Source organism: Dendropsophus ebraccatus, chromosome 6 (genome assembly GCF_027789765.1).
Source record: "Dendropsophus ebraccatus isolate aDenEbr1 chromosome 6, aDenEbr1.pat, whole genome shotgun sequence".
NCBI classification, from domain to species: domain Eukaryota; kingdom Metazoa; phylum Chordata; class Amphibia; order Anura; family Hylidae; genus Dendropsophus; species Dendropsophus ebraccatus.
This window is the reverse complement of record NC_091459.1, coordinates 21081217-21099983: the sequence shown is the minus strand read 5'-3', so window position 1 is coordinate 21099983 and position 18767 is coordinate 21081217. Positions and strand designations below refer to the sequence as shown.

Below are 18767 nucleotides of genomic sequence, written 5' to 3'. Positions count from 1 at the left end.
ATAAAAGTCGTTTTTCTTCTAAATAATGACATCAGGAGAAAGGCTGACTCCTGAACCGGGCACAGTATGCATAGCTCTACATCACGGTGCCGGTGGTTCTGGGGCAGCAAGGTGCCGGTACAGAGTCGCTTTAAGGAGAGACCTGCCAATAAAGCCCAGTGAGCAGGGAGTAGCAGCTTGGGACTTCCAGATGACTAGTTACCACTTTCCTTGCAGATCTTTAAATTATGATTTCTCTGAAGGGGGGAGTCCTTGTATCATGCTGCCTGTGGTCAACTAAAATGTAATTTAATGTAAGGGTCAAATTAAAACGTATGCTTACCAGGTACTTCCAGAATTATCACTATCTCCAAAGGCACTAAAAGAACCATCATTTCGCTTATAAGTCAGCTCCCTTTGATATCCTGAATGGAGAATATTTGCAGATTATCAGTAACGTTATTACACATATCAGTATTATAAAACAAGCGTAAGTGAATAGAATAGTGCATACGACATTAATGCTTCAAAGCTAAGGTCAACATGAATAGCTCCAGTCTATGACTAAAATTCTGGATTCACTTTAGTAAATGTTACTGAACTGATTTAATTAAAAACAGTTTGGGCAGAAAAAATAAAGAGATCCCAAATAAAAAATTTCCAAGGACTAGAATAGTCTCTTCTACGAATAACTAACTATTTGGATATATTATTTGACTTTTTTTTAATGATGACAAAAATAGGTTAAAAAAAATTCCAACAGTAAAAGAACAAAATATGTAAAATGAGGGTTAATGTGATCATTATGAACTGAAGAATAGAATACCCCTTCAAAGGAGTAGTCCAGCCAATTTGAAAATTTGGCAGCTGACAGGGACGGGGGGAAACTGATAACAAGTAGTAACTTACCTCTCCCCGTGCCCGCAGTGAGCAGCGGGACTGGCCTTGGGGCCCCTGTCGGGATCCGGGATCTCCAGCACTGACACGTGACAACCCGGCTGATGGATTGATCGCTCAGCCAGTCAGTGACTGGGGCAGGATGCTGCTCCAGTCACTGATTGGCCGAGTGGCAGGTCCATCAGCCGGAAAAGGCCTTTTTCCCTGAGTTGTGACGTTATAACAACCTGGGGGAAAATGCCTCCCGGCATGGGTCCCGAGGGGAAAGGTAAGTTTTTACTTGTAATCAATTTTCCCCCACCCCTGCCGGCTGCTCAATTTTCAAAATGGCCGAACTTCTCCTTTAAAATCTTGACAACTACATTTAACATTGGATGTTATTGGACTCATCTCTATGTCTCTCTGACAAGTTTTTTGTGATGACAGTGCCTCCTTAAGTAGAAGGTTTGAGGTGCCGAAAAATATTGCTTTGATCAGAAAGGCAACAATTTGTACCATTCTACACAGGAATAGTCTTTTATTTATTTACATTTATCTGTTATGATATACGCCAACCACATCGGCATAAAATCAATTTTGCCACCAGAAGTTCAGGTATTACATGGATATAACCGAGCTGGGTCAGCTCTGTGCACAAGCCCCATTGGATCTGAATGGGGCTCCCGTGCAGTACCAACCTGACATGGTCATATCCAGGGATACATGAACTTCTGTCTGCGGAATGGTTTTAATGTTAATCAGGTCAGTGTACATCAACACAAGTACATTTTAAAACAGAATTTCCAATACTAGGTAAAAATATTTCGGATGTTTTTGGGGATAAAATCTTTGTACATAAACAAACATCTCCCCAATATGAGCATAGTTGTACTGGAGAAAATTACCTTGCATCATGTAGCTTATGGCTTTTTCTTTAATGTCCGAATTAATCTGCTTAGTTGCTATTAAATACAGGAGAATATAGATATTTGGTGCAAAGTTGATCATGTTTTGCTCTCCACAGCCATAAGGTATCTGGATCAGTGATTCAAGACCACTTACTGAAGGTGCGAGAAGATCTCCTGTGAAAAATGGCAAACAAAAGTCAGTGACTAAAAGTTGATATGGTCATGTGATCAACACTTTCCTCAAAAATATTAACTGCAACTAAATAAAAATATATCTATCTCTGCAGGTAACACATATTTTGTTGCCGCTCTGCCTTTGTATTTATTAAAATATAGAGCTATTTTTTCTTTTGTCTAAAAATGCTCTTTGAGTCCCCAGTAAGGTAGTTTTAAAAGAACTTTTCCATTTTAAAACCCACTTCAAGGATATTAAAGGGAACGTGTAATCACTTTTAGGCTATGTTCACACAACGCACGTTTTGATTAATACAAAACCTACGTTGTACTGCAGTCAGAGGGAATCTCGTCCGAAGTGTATACACATGGTATACACTTCGTCCGTGATCCGTAGCGGCCACACGAAAAACTGACATTTCAGTTTTGTGCGGGCACTATTCATTGAATAGCGGCCACACATCTCTGACAGGTCACTTAATGGAGAGTGCGGCTCTGGCCACACTCTCTATTGTGTTCAATGGTGAATTGGGATGGGGGCGCAAACAGATGCGCCCGCATCCCAATTCAATAGAATTGGAGTTTATTAAATAAACTTCACTGACTCTGACCATTCTGTGACTCGGCCGGGTCACAGAACGGCTGGTGTCTTACATAGTGTGAACCCAGCCTTATGTACCTTATTCGGTCCATCCCTGGCAGCTTCCCCCTGCCCTGTCAGCCTTGAGTGATAGAATCCTCCCTTTACCTAAATGGGGAGAGATCTATCAAAGGTGTGGTGGTGCGGAGAATCTACCAGGATGTCCCAAAGACTCCTAATTCCAGTATGATAGTTAATCCAGTATGATGGTTCATCCAAGGTGATGACAGGTTCACTCCAAATCTACTGTACCATGAGGCCATGTTCACACATTGTCATTTTTAGTAAAATAATGTCTGCCATTTAATTTTAAAATAACGGCCATTGTTTTCCATCTTCAATTATTTCCATTAAAGTCTATAGAAACAACGCCCATTGGGTTACACAAAGTAAAAAATAACAGCCGCTGTTTTGTGAACATAGCCTTAATGTAATAATAATGGTATGAAATGTTTTGGGGTTTTTTTTCCCGAGGGCCAAATCTGTCCAGGAGTGGCATTATTTTGGGCACACCAAGGAAGTCAATTGATTTCCTACAGCTGGCCCGCTGAGAGGACATTGGAACAGATTATAATATGGGTGGTCTTCTATTGTGGGCACTGGCTACTATATGAGACACTAAATACTAATGTGGGGGCTGGCTACTATATGGGACACTATTGTGGGGGCTGGCTACTTTATAGGGCACTATTACTATTTCAGTCACTATATAGAGCACTGTGGGGAGGGGCTGTCTTTTATCTGAGACACCATTGTGGGGGCTACTATGTGGGACACTTTTCTGGGGATTTACCATATCATGTATGGTAGTGCAAAGCGATGGGTGACGTAGACCGCTCTGACAGTGCCAGGAACGCTGCATGCTGCTCTGGAAGTGCCCAAAATGTTGCTTGCACACTTTAATAAATATCAAGGTTGGCCGTGACTTTGTCCAAGTTTTTAATTTTTGCCCTGTGTATTTGAGTATGACACCCCTGATCTAAGACATCCCATATTAGATGCCTTTTTGTGAATCATTTTCAATACCTCTTGCTCTTGTGTTTTATGCACCTACATAAAATGTCATGTGATCACAAGTGTAAACTTGGATCGGTCCATAGCAACATGATGCATTGTCCCTATTGACACATCATTATGCAAGTCTATAAATCCTGCAGCAACCAGAAGTACTGTCAAAAAAATTATTCTTACCAAAGACTGTGACAAACCCTTCTATAGTGTCTGGAATAACATCACTGGGGAACGTGAACGAGAAGTTCCTGGACACACTTTGAGGTGCATTTCCAGTAAGGTCAAAGAGGGAAGATTGTGAATAGAAGTATTTCACCCCTTCGGCCTATAAAGTAAATTTACAGGTGAAGGTCATATTGTATATCACAATTACACATACATATCTCCAGCATATAGATGAAATATACTTTACCTTCACCGTGATAGTTTTGGTTAAAACTTCAGAAGATACTTTTGACGTCACTGTTACTTTGACTGTAGCATCTCCCAGTTTTTTGGGGTTTATTGGAAACATAAGACTTGCTCCAACTTCACTTTGAGCTGTGACATTATACTGGCCCGGTACAGTACTTGCACCATTATTAGGTACAAGGATGTCAAATGCAGTGCTGGATTCCAATGTGACCACAACCTTTAAACAGAGCAACAATAGCTGTTAAAACAAAATCTCAATAGTTTAAAATCAACAATAGTTAGTTAAACATGGCCCGATATGGAGATCGCCGGGGGGTACAGAGGTTGGACACCCCCCCCCCCCCTTCGATCTCCTACTTTTACCCTATCCTGTAGATAGTGAAAAAAATTTTTTTTCCTGGAACACCCCTTTAAAGTTAAATAAAAAGAGTAATAGCACAAGAACATAATAGGGAAAACATACCTGTAGGTTTTCCTTCAAGGAGTTGAATAAAATTACTTCTAGAATACATTGTTCCCCTCTTGTTAATGAAAAGGGCGCATGGAGTATAGACAGCAAAGGCTTGATGACAGATAACTATAAAATAAATCATTCCCATGAAACAACAAAACAGACTTCTTAATTAAATACATTAAATTCTACTAAAGCTGGGTTCACACAATCCTGTATTTTTTCTATCCGTTTTAGGCAAAAAACAGATGAAAAACTGATGAAAAAATTGATGCGTTCATGTGCATTCATTTTTATTCCTTCTCACATTGACCTCCATTATAATAAGCTGAGCAAAAAACTAATCAAAACGCATCCGTTTTTTTTTTTGTTTTTTTTTGTGTCAACCAAATTTTTGTGTACAATAAATAAAACTGGTGCGTTTTGATCCTTTTTTTATAATGGAAGTCGGAGAAAGAACAAATCAAAATGGATGCACATGAATGTTTTGTTGTTTTGTTTTTGTTTTTTTGCATAAAACGCAACGGAAACTGGAGAGAAAGAAACGGCTGCACATCCCATCTATGGCTGATATTAATGCCGCTTGGCCTATATTAAAAATATATATCCTTATATATACTTGCAGCTGCCCATTCAGGTTCATCCCTCAGTCAGAGCCCATTCACACTGACCAGGATAAGTGGAATTTCAAGCAAAGCCCACCTGTCCCATTGTTTCAATGGGATTTCTCTTGACATGTCAATTCTTTGAGCAGAGAGCGGAGACGCACAAGAAATCCCACTGAAACAATGGGACAGGCGGGCTCCACTTGAAATTCCGCCTATTTTGCTCAGTGTGAATGGGCCCTTTACTTCTCATCTCCATGTTTTGGGCCTTCTTTCATCTTTTTTTTCTGCTTCAGGAAGCCCCTGATGAGCCCCATTATTGCCATATCATTTTGGGATTTTGTTTTTTCAGTGTAACTTTTCATATCTTTGGTACCTAGAAATGCATTTTTTTAAAGCGACTCTGTACCCACTTTGTGCTCCCCCACAACTACTTATACCTTCCTGGAGGTGATGATAAGTCCTTGCTGGTGGTATACGTGTATTTCTCCACGCTGATTTCGCTTTCTAGTGCCCAAAAATCATACTTTATTGTAGCTGGAGCCGTGCCTTAGAGGCGTGGCCTAGAGCGATCGTGCCCTAGGCAAGCGCTCCCCGCCTATCCTGCCTGTCCCCGCCCCCCCGCATACAAGGATGCCACCCGCTGCCATAATCAGCTGCTCCTCATCGTCGCAGATGCGCCGTTGCACTCCGAATCCGCGCACGTGCAGTGACTGCGACGGTGAGGAGCACCTGATTACGGCAGCGGGTGGCATCCTAGTATGCGGGGGGGGGGCGGGGACAGGCAGGAGAGGCGGGGAATGGCCGTGAGTGTCATGAACAGGGGGTGGGGACAGCGCTCAGAAGACACACTAGATAGGCGGCTATGTCATTGCAGCGACACCGGGGGGGGGGGGGGTGAGGAGGCGGCGTATGCGCAATTACTACAAATACTGTGCGGCGGACAGAGAGCGGAACAGGAGGCGGGGGAGACGGAAACACTACCACACAGGCGGCGCTGGTTGCATTGTAACTCAGCTTCTACCTCTGAACATTTATAATAGCATTATCACATAATAGAATTGCTGTTGAATAATGTGAGAAAAAAATGATCATACAGGAAAGGGTATTTGACCACTGAAAGTACAATGCAGTATTGTTAAAAATAACTTGGGGGGAAAAAACTGACCTCAACGGGTGTATTAATAACTCCAAGTCCAAGTGCCTCAGAAATAACAAACCCAGTGGCCACCCAGGTAGTGTTTTTGTTAGGAGCAGATAGTTGAAGTTTTGTTGTTAAAGATGAACTGCGAAAAATAGGCATTTGACTTAACATTTATTTTTAAAAAAAGCAGATGTCTTTTTTCGTTTCTTTTTTTACTTAGTGTGAACATAGCCCTAGGATGTAAATAAACAAAGAGCATTTAGCATACCTTATATTGGTGTCTAGCCAAATCCAAGTTTCTGGGAAAATGGGTGTGTTGTCTTGTTGGGGAATATTTTCTGAAAATGCTGCTTTATAAACTTTTAATAAAATCATATATGTTAATTCCATTGGAAAGAGTACACAAGAAAAATTAAAAAATTCTGTGACAACCTGGCACATTAGGGCCATCGAGCGCAGCCCTGACCTCATCAGACATCCATATTTCATATTCAGAAAGTGGCTATGTTCACAAAACGTCCAAAAAAGGAAAAAAGTGTCCGATTTTTGTGATTAAAAAGACGTCCGTTATTGCATCATTTTAAGTGACTTAAATAAAATGCATTGAAGTCTAAGGAAAAAACGGTCGTCTTTATCACACATTGTATTTTGAGGCGGACACATTCAATACAATGTGTGAAAAAGATGTCCGTTACTCCATAGACTTCAATGCATTTTAGTCAACCCACTTAAAATGATGCAATAACGGACGGCTTTTTAAACACAAAAACGGACGCTGTTTTCCTTTTTTGGACGTTGTGTGAACATAGCCAGTAAGTTGACACATACACTCAGTGGTTCCTCTATATGTTTGTTTCCACTAACATAATACAGGCTGGAAATATATATGTCCAAATATTAGCAGATTTATCAAAACTGGCTTAACCCGTTAATGATCCAATAAATTTTTATTTGTACACTTTTTTTCCCTACGTATTTAAAAGCCCATACTTTTTTTTTTTGCCTAAAGACCCATATGAAGTCTTATTTCTTGCTATACCAATTGTGCTTTGTACAATTAAACTATAAAATATGCTGCGATCTTGAAAAAAATATTTGCATTGTGAAACTGAAAAATAAAAGAAGGTATTTTTTAAATTTCACACCATTTGCCAAGTGGTAAAACTGATGTGTTTTCTCTATTCCTCAAGTCAATATGATTACAATGATATCCAATTGAACTATCTTTTATTTTATTTTGCTACTTTTCAAAAATTTTAACTTTTTGAAAATGAATAAATGTGCTTAAAATTGCTCTATTCAGATCCTTATAACGTTTTTATTTTTTGGTCTATGGGGCTGTGTGAGCCGTCATTTGCTCCATAATCTGTATATTTTATCACCAAAGATTCACATGTTTTTGCCATTCACAGATATGTGATCGGCAAATCAAACCAACTACTACTGCTCTTTCACCACCATGATGCTTCCCATGTGCTTTCCAGAGGTCGGCCTGGAGAGTCACAGCTCACATTCCCTGATTCCCATATCTCTACGCCAAACTGTGACATGGACCCAGGAAATGCCACATGGAAGTAACTCTTTTAAAACTAATATTTTCTGACATTGCTTTTGATCTTTCCGCATAAATTTTGAAATTAGAAAGATACATAGATATGTATGATGTGTCTTATACAGGTTGGTAATCATTATTAATAATAATAATAATAATAATAAACTTACCATTCCAATTATACACTATAGCATTAGTTAGCCTTACTAAGGAAATCTAGGACATATAAAAAACATACAAGTATTCATGTTACAAATTTATGCTGTTTGTGATAAAAAAAAAAAAAAAGCAAATTCAGCAAATAAATATGCTTTTTTTTACCTAAGGCATTAAAGCTCACTGACTCCTTAGGCTGGGTTCACACTGCGTTTTGGCAATCCGTTTTCATCCGTTTTTAAAAAAAACGGATGCATTTGTGTGCATCCGTTTTTCCATTGACTTTCATTGTAAAAAAAACGGATCAAAACGGATCCGTTTTTTTTGACGGACACAAAAACGTAGCTGACACTACTTTTGTGTCCGTTTCTGCAAAAAAACGGATGAAAAAAACGGATTGCAAAAACGCAGTGTGAACACGGCCTTACCTAAAAAGACCATTGAGGGAATTTACTATTCCTCAGTCAGTACATTTTTGTTCTCTTGAGTGCCAAAGTTTGACGCATGTCAGGTACACAATAGTTACTAATCATGTACACTGTTTGGCTATGTTTACACAACATTTTTTCAGCTTTGTTTAAAATGACGTCCGTCATTTTGAGTCTAAAATAACGGACGTCATTTAGCTGTTTAGCCTTCCCTGGTGTTTGTACATTATTCTAGTTTGGGTTACTAATTGGCCTTTGGGTGCGGCTTAAGTCCATTAAATTTAATAGTAAAAACGGAGAAAGAACGGTGACAAAAAAAAAAATGTGTGTGAACAACTATTAAAAACGTCCGTTGTTTGCAAAAGACGTGAAAATAATGAACATGAACATTATTTTTATGTCCGCGGCAATAACGTCCATTATTCAATACGTTGTGTGTATTGGACGTCCGTCTTTCCATTGACTTCAATGCATTGCCATTGCAGTCAGGTAAATTGCGGCAAAAAACGGACGTTATTTTAAATTGCAATAGCGGCCACCTTTTCTCTATTTTTGACATTGTGTGAACATAGTCTTTGGGTGATGTTTTTTTGACCTGACCATATTTTTTCCTGAGAAGGGAGCGTTTAAAGTAGAAGTCCCATGAAGGAATAAAAACTGCAGGCAGGCTGCTGGGGGCAAGAAAATAATAAAGAACTGAACTCACACGTCCTCCGATGCGCCGATCCCAGGTCCCATTCAGCCGGTGACTTGCAGCTCTGATACTTGCAACGTCATGAGCCTAGCTGAGTGATTGCCCGCCCAGCCAACCAGTGACTGGAGCAGGACACCGCCCCAGTCACTGACTGGCCGAGCAGGCGATCACAGCGGGCTGGGACGTTTCAGTTGGTGAAGCCGTGTACGTGACATACCCGGTTTTCAGCTGAAGAGGACAGCCAGCTGATATGAATGGGACCTGGGACCGGTGCATCGGTGGCAAGAATTGAACTGGTGAGTTCAATTCTTCATTATTTTCCTGCCCCCACCAGCCTGCCTGCAGTTTTTGTCCTTCCGTAGGACCTCTCCTTTAAAGAGGGGATGTATGTTTTCCTGATTTATTTAGTAATAAAAAAGGCTAATTTCTGGTTTATGGTTTCTACGGTTCATGAAGACCCAAAGTAGTAAGGCGTAAGGGTATGTGCACACCGAGCAATTCTCGCGGAATTCCGCATGGATTCCGCCGCAAAATAGGCGCGGAATACGCGCAGAATTCCGCCCTAGGAATCCTATAGAAGTCAAAGGGGGTTGAATTCTGCTTGAAATCCGCTTGCATTCCGTTCGATTTCCACTCGGATTCCGCTCAAATTCAGCTCCTATTCTGCCAGTTCACACTGAGGAAACTCGCTCAGTGTGCTGCTTTGAGCGAATGGGAGAGCCCGCGCTCGTCCGCTTCCTCTCCTCTACGCTCAAAAAATGAACATGTTAGGTCCTCGAGCGGAGAGCGGCGGCAGCGGCCGAGCGTGCGCCCTCTCCATTTACTTACAGCAGCACACTGAGCACGCCGGAATTCCGCTGCGGAATTTCGACAATCTTGCTCAGTGTGAACTGGCCCTTAGTGAGGAATTTCAAGCAGAAATCTTTCAGCTACAATTCCTCGAGAACTGCTCAGTGTGCACATACCCTTAATAAGAAAATGTTACTGGTTCAAAACAGCAAGAAATGCCATGTTGTTGTATTTAATTATTTAAAAAAAAAAGTGAGGCAGGCTATGGTAGAGAGTAGCCTTCCACAGACCCACAGTGTCATTATTGGGTGAAGGAAAGACAGCAGTCACCTCGGGGGCAGGAGAACCATTGAAGGTCTTGTGGCAAAGCCCCCTATCCTCAGTCAGGGACCACTCATCAGTGAGGGCAACATTTAAGTTAGCATCACCAGGTCACAAAGGAAAAACCTGCCACCCCTTGTATATAGATGAACATACCTGATTTTGTGCATACACTTCATCTGTTATCTAGAGAGAAAGGTTACATTTCATTAGTAGACTCTCTTTATTCTTGATAAAAAGTACATTCTTTATGTTTAATTTGCGCTTTTATTAGGCAAACATTGTCAACACTGGTCATGGAAAACATACTGAAAAAAATCTAGGGCTTTAAAATGTGAGTAGCCGTAATTCAGTATGTAAAAATGGCAGAAATAACTGAGCTACGGCTATATATTGTTCTGAAACGTTTGACAAAAATACCACACGTACAAATATATATAAGAACGTTAAAGCAAGTGGCTTTATTTTTCACGGCACGAAGCAGGGCTTCCATTTACCAGAGCAAAGATTCAGTTTGTCGCATAAATGGATTTGTGATTCAACAACCTAATTATCAGTCTATTTTGCCCCACTGCTACTATTGTGCCACCCATCCATGCTTTATGGTGACTGGGCCCACAGAAGAAGGGGGCCCACTCAAGGATCTTTGATTCATGTCCCACATTACAAGGTAAGTGTGACTTTTTAAGGACTTTAAAACACACAGCCAAAGGAAACACTGTAGTGGACCAGATACCCAGGAACATCTGGTGAAGGCAGCCTCTGTTTTCATGCTTCCTTTTTTTTACTCTCACCATGAGGGCTATATTATACTGGGGAACAAAGGGGATTTATACTTTACAGGGGCTGAAAGGGGCCTATACTATATGCAGGCTGTACAGAGGGGTCTAGCTATACAGAGCCTACCTATACTATACAGGGGCACAGAGGGGGCCTATACTATATGAGGGCTTTACAGAGGGGGCCTTTACTATACAGAAACACAAAGAGGACCTACACTATATAGGGGGTGTACAGAAGGTGCCTCTACTATACGGGGCACAGAGGGGGAATTTACTATATGGGGCTTTACTAAGGGGGCTTCTACTATACAGGTGCAGAGAGGGGCCTAATACTATATATGGGCTTCACAGAGGGGACCTAATACTATATTGAGGTGCACAGAACAGACCTATACTATATGAGGACTCAAAGATGCCTAATCCTATGTGAGGTCACACAGGGACCCTATACAATATGGGATCACAAAAGAAGGTTCATACTACATGGGGGAAAAGAGCGGGTCAAACTTATATAGGTGAGCACAAAGGTGGGCCTAACTTTTATATTGGGTTACAGAGGTGGGACTTACTACTATATGAAAGACTAGAGGGGGGCTATATGGAGGCATCCATGGCACCTAACTACTATATGGGGGCACAGATGGGGCCTATGCTAATAGGGACACAAAAGGGGCAAAAAGGGGCTAAACTACTATAGGTAATTGCAGAGGTGGGCCTAGCTACTATTTTAATGCAGAGAAGGAGGCAATAGATCCAATGCATCTGCAACAGCATGATAATCAAACTGCACCATACATATTAGACAGATAGATAGATAGATAGATAGGAGATAGATAGGAGATGGATAGATAGATAGATAGATAGATAGATAGATAGATAGATAGATAGATAGATAAATAGATACATGATATTCTGAAAGTAAAGCAGCACTCTGTAGGTAAACTCTAATTTTTGCATCAAGTTGCCAAACCTCACCCACACTAAGGACAATAACTGTGCTGTTTATTTCTGCCGTTTTTACTTCACTATAGAAATCTATGAGGGAAAAATACCAACTTTTTTTATTGGAATTTAAATGCCGAGTCCAGTCCAACAGAGTTATAGATGTAAATAAAATAATTTTCTTATGCTAGAAGGTTGTTACCCAAGCTAATTGTAAGGAAAATATTGGTAGAGCACACAGTAACCCTTACAAGTGAATATGAGCATAGTTAAAGTTTTACAACTAGCTTAGAAAAGTCATGTTAGTTTATGCTATAGATACTTACTTTGCACATATTTATGTCATTTCTATCTCCAAGTAGCATAGAACTTATATCAACTACTTGCAAACCCACCAAAGACCGGGATTCTTTTACACTGATCGATAGGGACACGTTTTCTGATGGTTCCACCCTATTTTTACTCCATGATAAAGTCACCTAAATAAACAAAAAGTACATTATTCACAATGACTTCCTTCAAAAGAATTAGAAAAAACATGATTTCTTTCTTCCTAAAACAGAACCTCTCCTGTCCTCAGTTTGGGTGCAGGTTTTGCAGCTCGGTTACATTGAAGTGAATAGAGCTGAACTGTAATACCACACACAACCTGAGAACAGGGGTGGCGCTGTTTTGGCAAAAAAGTAGCTGTGTTTTTTCTTATCCTGGATAACCCCTTTAAATAATAATTAAACAACTGAAAAAAAAATTTTTTTACCACCTCGTTGCCGTATGCGGTTTTGACAGGAAACACTTGAGAGATATCTTGCATAATATTACCAAGAGTACTGTTAATATTTAGGGAATAGACCATTATCTGAGCAGCGGGAGTCCAGGAAGAGTCAGGAATGAGACTAAATGTTGTTTTGTTTTTTCCTGCAGATACAATCTTCCTATTAGCTATAACCTAGTGATGAAACACAAAAAAGAGAAATACATGCTGAATGATGTGTGTAAATAAAATGTTTTACTATATGCTGAGAAGGTATTTAAAGCTGAGAGCTCCAGATTGGGACACCACTGTCTGTATCTGTCAATATTCATTTCCTTAGTGTTATTAGTCTAAGGATCAGATAGGAAAATAATAAATAACTTCATAATCACAGTCCAAGATTGGGCTCTGTTCACATGGAGTAAAACTGGCAGAATTCCGCAGCATTATTCTCCGCTACGGAATCCTGCCAGCCTTCGTGTCATTATGGGAGTCTATGGGAGGAGCAGGGCCGGCGTTAGGGGGGGGCAAGCAGGGCAAATGCCCAGGGCCCCTATCCCCCAGGGGCCCCCTACCGCAGTTCCAGTGGAGAGGAGAGCACAGACAGGGTCCTGCAGCATCTGGCAGTGATCCCTGGCTGCTGCTATCAGGGGTCACGCAGAGGCTGCAGGACGCTGGGCTCGGTGTCTGCTCCCCCTCCCTCCAGCTCCTCTCACTGCACGTGACTTCCTGCTCTGGTGTGGAGCTGTCGGGACGATGGAGGAGAGGGCTGCCGGGTGAGGATGACAGCCTGCTGCTGCTGCTGCAAGGAACATGAGGGGGATTCACCACTACAACCAGCATGCTAGAGGGGGTAAGTATACTGTATATGTAGTGTGTAATGTGTATGAATGTAGGTGTATAATGCATGAATGCAGTGTGTGTTACATGTCCTGTGTATAGTGTGTGGACTGGATGGTTTGTATCTGTATAATGTGTTTTCATGGGTGTGTGAGTGTGTGTGTGTATATATATATATATATATATATATATATATATATATATATATATATAATGGTGTGTGTGTATTAGCACTGCTGACTCCAAGTGTTGAGGTGAATAGACTGTATATAGGAGCTGCAGCCATTCTCCGGCCTCATCAGTCCTATGTAATTGCTGCAGCTCCTATGTATAGTGTATGATGACATCACTAAGGCAATACGGTGTATTTTATTGAGAAAAAAATAAGGTGGTATTTAGTCTTTAGGTGGTGGTCACTGTATGGGGGTAATATTGGTCTGTATATAGTGTATATAGAGTCATTATGTGGCGGTCAGTCTATGGCGGTAATATTGGTCTGTATAGTGTCATTATGCAGTGGTCACTCTTTGGCATTAATATTGGTCTGTATATAGCGTATATATATACACTCATTACTGCCATAGATTGACTACCACATAATGACACTATATACAGACCAATATTACCGCCATACAGTGACCACCACATAATGACTCTATATACACACTATATACAGACCAATAGTACAGCCATAGAGTGACCACCACATAATGACTCTATATACACACTATATACAGACCAATAGTACAACCATAGAGTGATCGCCCACATAATATTGGTCTGTATATAGTGTGTATATAGAGTCATTATACAGGGGTCAGTCTATGGCAGTAATTTTGGTCTGTATATAGAGTCATTATGCAGTGGTCACTCTATGGTGGTAATATTGGTCTGTATATAGTGTCATTATGCAGTGGTCACTCTTTGGCATTAATATTGGTCTGTATATAGCGTATATATAGAGTCATTATTGCCATAGATTGACTACCACATAATGACACTATATACAGTACAGCCACAGTACAGTATATACAGTACAGCCATAGAGTTATCGCCACATAATATTGGTCTGCATACAGTGTATATAGAGTCATTATACAGGGGTCAGTCTATGACAGTAATATTGGTCTGTATATAGAGTCATTATACAGGGGTCAGTCTATGGCAGTAATATTGGTCTGTATATAGCGTATATATAGAGTCATTACTGCCATAGATTGACTGCCACATAATGACTCTATATATACACTATATACAGACCAATAGTACAGCCATAGGGTGACAGCCACATAATATTGGTCTGTATACAGTGTATATACAGTCATTTATTATACAGTGGTCAGTCTATAGCGGTAATATTGGTCTGTATATAGTGTATATAGAGTCATTATGCGGTGGTCACTCTATGGCGGTAATATTGGTCTGTATATAGTGTATATAGAGTCATTATGGGGCGGTCAATTTTATGGTAGTAATATTGGCCTATATATAGTGTGTTTTCTTCAATAACGGTATGGAGGTAATATTTGGTCCTGATTATAGTGATTTTTTTAATTTGTTTTTTTAAAGCAATTCATATAAATAGTTCTTGTATTTACACCACTAGCGGCAGTCCTGACATTTAGCGGCAGTCCTGGCATGTAGGGGCAGTCCTGGCATTTAGCAGCATTCCTGGCATTTAGCGGCAGTCCTGGCATGTAGTGGCAGTCCCAGAATGTAGCGGCGGTCCTGACATGTAGAGGCAGTCCCGACATGTAGGGGCGGTCCCGACATGTAGGGGCGGTCCCGACATGTAGGGGCGGTCCTGACATGTAGCGGCGGTCTCGACATGTAGCGGCGGTCCCGACATGTAGGAGCAGTCCCAAAATGTAGCGGCGGTCCCGGCATGTAGCGGTAGTCCTGACATGTAGCGGCAGTCCCGGCATGTAAACTTCTGAACTGAGTATTGGCCCTAATACATGGAGCGAAAATTGTCCGAATCAGGACGCTATCGCTCTGTGAGGACACTGGGGAACATGATCAGGTAGTATATATCACAGACAAGGCCTGAGGACACCGGGGAACATGATCAGGTAGTATATATCACAGACATGGCCTGAGGACACCGGGGAACGTGATCAGGTAGTATATATATCTTTATTGTTTACTATATACAGCAAGGATTGCACACACATCACTAATGATATACTGTATATATACACATAGGGGGAGATTTATCAAACATGGTGTAAAGTGAAACTGGCTCAGTTGCCCCTAGCAACCAATCAGATTCCACCATTCATTACTCACATTCTAAGATGGTGGAATCTGATTGGTTGCTAGGGGCAACTGAGCCAATTCTTCTTTACACCAGTTTGATAAATCTCCTCCATAGCTTTTGCTGTAGTAGGCTCTCTAAGCGAGCTCCATTCTACCAGATTGGCGCTCACTTCTGCAGAATATCAGGTCGTGTAATACGGCCTTAAAAGTGGCCGTATGCTTCCAATAACTGCTGGCTGAACAATCCTTCAGCTGACAATTATCTCTCCCATCTGGTCCCGTCCTCCCCATACACAGAAATTTGGCACATCTGAGTTTTCCTGTGTTTTCTATGAGAGGGTAAAGCCATAGCCATACAGATCTGATGGCGGCTTATCTCTCTTAGAACAAAGAGGTTGGGCATTGATTTTCCATCAAGCTCGATCCCCTATGTCCACTGATATCATCTGTCAGAGGACTGAGAGCCCCATACACCTTACACTGATGGCCGAACCCACCAGGAGCAACAGGTACCACCAACAAAAGAGTAAAATGTATGGGGACCTTAAATTGTTGCTAAAATATTTCAGCATTTGGGGCCCCACCTTTAAGTTTGCCCAGGGCCACATCTAGTCTAAAACCGGCCCTGGGGAGGAGTAAGCGCCTCCTCTCTCCTCCCTGAAGAATGGACATGTCCATTCTTCAGCGCGGAGAGACGCAGAGAGAGGAGGTGCGCGAGCCTCCCATAGACTCCTATTATGACACGGACGTGGGCAGAATTGGCTGATCTAATGTGTTTATGGCCTTAAAGGGAATCTGTCACTATGCTACCTTTAATGAGGGCAGCATAAACTAGTGACAGAAATTATAAACAGATTGGTGTATTACTTATCTCATTTTGTTCAGCTGTTCTCCTAATATGCAGGAAAATAGAATTCTTGCCACACCCCTCCCCCTGCCCTCCAGCTGCTGTTTGACAGTTGACTGACTATACACAGCATGAATAGATAACTGCCAATCAGCAGCTGGTGGGTGGAGTTTTCTGTTTCTCATGAATATCCAGGGCTACTGGGCTCACACACATAATGGAGAGGACTACTTATTGTCCATGTTTTTCAGGTGATACAGCATTCTGTTCAGCTTCTCTGTCACTAGTTTATGCTACCCTGAGGCAGGACACTGTAAACCTACTGACAGAGTCTCTTTAAAGCTGTCTCATTGCAGCAGATCAAAAAGGAGTTGGTCAACTTGTCTGACCCTTTTGTTCTTGGGAAGATAGGCCACCACCAGAGATCAGATCCTCCTCTCCTACAAACTGGTCTCTTTAGCCCAAGTCTCTAACTTCCTAAGGATGAGGACAATTTTTGTTTTTGCACTTCTGTTTATTTCCTCATCAAGCGAGTGAAAATAAATGACTGCATAAATGGGTAAAAAAAATTGCTGTATTTTGCATAAGCAGGTCTTAAATAATGAGCATGTTCAATTACGTAATCAATTACAGCTGTTATTTTATATAATAAAATAATAATAAAAGTGTGTGCACTGCCAGTCAATTTCCCATAGTCTTTGATGGAGCGCATTATTACATTAAAAATACAGCTGTATTTTTTACCTTAAAATCACAGCAGTATTTTGCATTTATTTTACAGTGTGGGACCTAAGGGTCAAGAACATGAAAATTTCAGACACCTTGAATAATACATACCACATAATAAATATCTTGTACCACTGGTAAGGTTTTAATTTCTAAATTAAATGGTGTTCCAACCTGCATAGCAAAAATAGAAATGTTAAATCATAGAAGCATAGATAATACAGTATGCCATTCAGCCTCCATTCAACTCTGGCACAGTGGCGTAGCTACCATGGAGGCAGGGAAGGCAGTTGCCATTGGGCCCTGGATGCAGGGGGGCCAGGCCCCCCCCCCCCTGGCAAGGCGTGGCCTGTCTTCCCTGTCTCCATGGTGCTACAGCACTGACAGTACTGTTCGAGTCAGCCAGCTGCCTGAAGGGAGCAGTAGCAATCTCTTATCAAGGCACCGCACCTCCCCCAGACACAATGTCTGACAGCCGCTGGCAGGGATGTCCCCTCTCCATAGTTGGCAACAGTCCAGTGTATACCCCGGTAAGCCCCGCCCCATTATGGCAAGCCCCGCCACCGGGTGCCCACCGTGGGTGGGTTATTAAAGAAGTCCGGTGAAAAATTTTATTAAAGTATTGTATTTATTGAATATTGAATTTATACAAATCACCAATATACACTTAATACGGGAAATGCTTACAAAGAGCTTTTTACCTTGCACTTACTACTAAATCAAGGCTTCACTTCCTGGATAACCTGGTGATGTCACTTCCTGGATAACATGGTGATGTCACTTCCTGGATAAAATGGTGATGTCACTTCCTGGATAACATGGTGATGTCACTTCCTGGATAAAATGGTGATGTCACGACCTGACTCCCAGAGCTGTGCGGCCTGTGGCTGCTGGAGAGGATGATGGCAGGGGGATGCTCAGTGTCCCTCCAGTGCCCTTTGTCCCTCAGTGTCCCCCTGCCATCATCCTCTCCAGCAGCCACAGCCCGCACAGCTCTGGAAGACGGGTCGTGATATCACCATGTTATCCAGGAAGTGACATCACCATTTTATCCAGGAAGTGAAGCCTTGATGCAGTAGTAAGTGCAGGGAAAAAAAACACTTTATAAGCATTTCCTGTAATAAGTGTATATTGATGATTTGTATAACTTTTAGGGGGCAATACTATACTACAAAAATTACTACTACTATAAAAATTTTCGCCGGACTTCTCCTTTAACTAATCCCACTGGGCCAGAGGAGGAGAGAAGGCATGGACAACAGGAAGGAGGTTAAGTATAATGGGGTCACGTCACTCAGCTTTTCTAGCATCCTGTATAATGTGGTCACACAGCTTCCCTAGCATCCTGTATAATGGGGTCACTCAGCTTTCCCAGCATCTTGTATAGTAGTCAGTATAATGGGGTCACTCAGCTATCCCAGCATCTTGTATAGTAGTCAGTATAATAGGTCACTCAGCTTTCCAAGCATCTTGTTTAG

At 41.5% G+C, this 18767-nt stretch overlaps 1 protein-coding gene across 1 annotated transcript in view; it reads right to left on the bottom strand.

The window, feature by feature from the left end:
* LOC138795180 (CD109 antigen-like) overlaps window positions 1–18767 on the bottom strand; it is a 70208-nt gene that overhangs the window by 28983 nt on the left and 22458 nt on the right. Inside the window, exons 14-25 of the mRNA XM_069974173.1 lie at window positions 17401–17463; window positions 12627–12812; window positions 12193–12345; window positions 10299–10328; window positions 7925–7970; window positions 6471–6561; window positions 6227–6344; window positions 4466–4579; window positions 4001–4219; window positions 3769–3913; window positions 1761–1937; window positions 323–404 (exon numbers count right to left, since the gene is read on the bottom strand). Coding sequence (XP_069830274.1) covers window positions 323–404; window positions 1761–1937; window positions 3769–3913; window positions 4001–4219; window positions 4466–4579; window positions 6227–6344; window positions 6471–6561; window positions 7925–7970; window positions 10299–10328; window positions 12193–12345; window positions 12627–12812; window positions 17401–17463 — 1424 coding nt within the window. The remainder of the gene's footprint in view (window positions 1–322; window positions 405–1760; window positions 1938–3768; window positions 3914–4000; window positions 4220–4465; window positions 4580–6226; window positions 6345–6470; window positions 6562–7924; window positions 7971–10298; window positions 10329–12192; window positions 12346–12626; window positions 12813–17400; window positions 17464–18767) is intronic.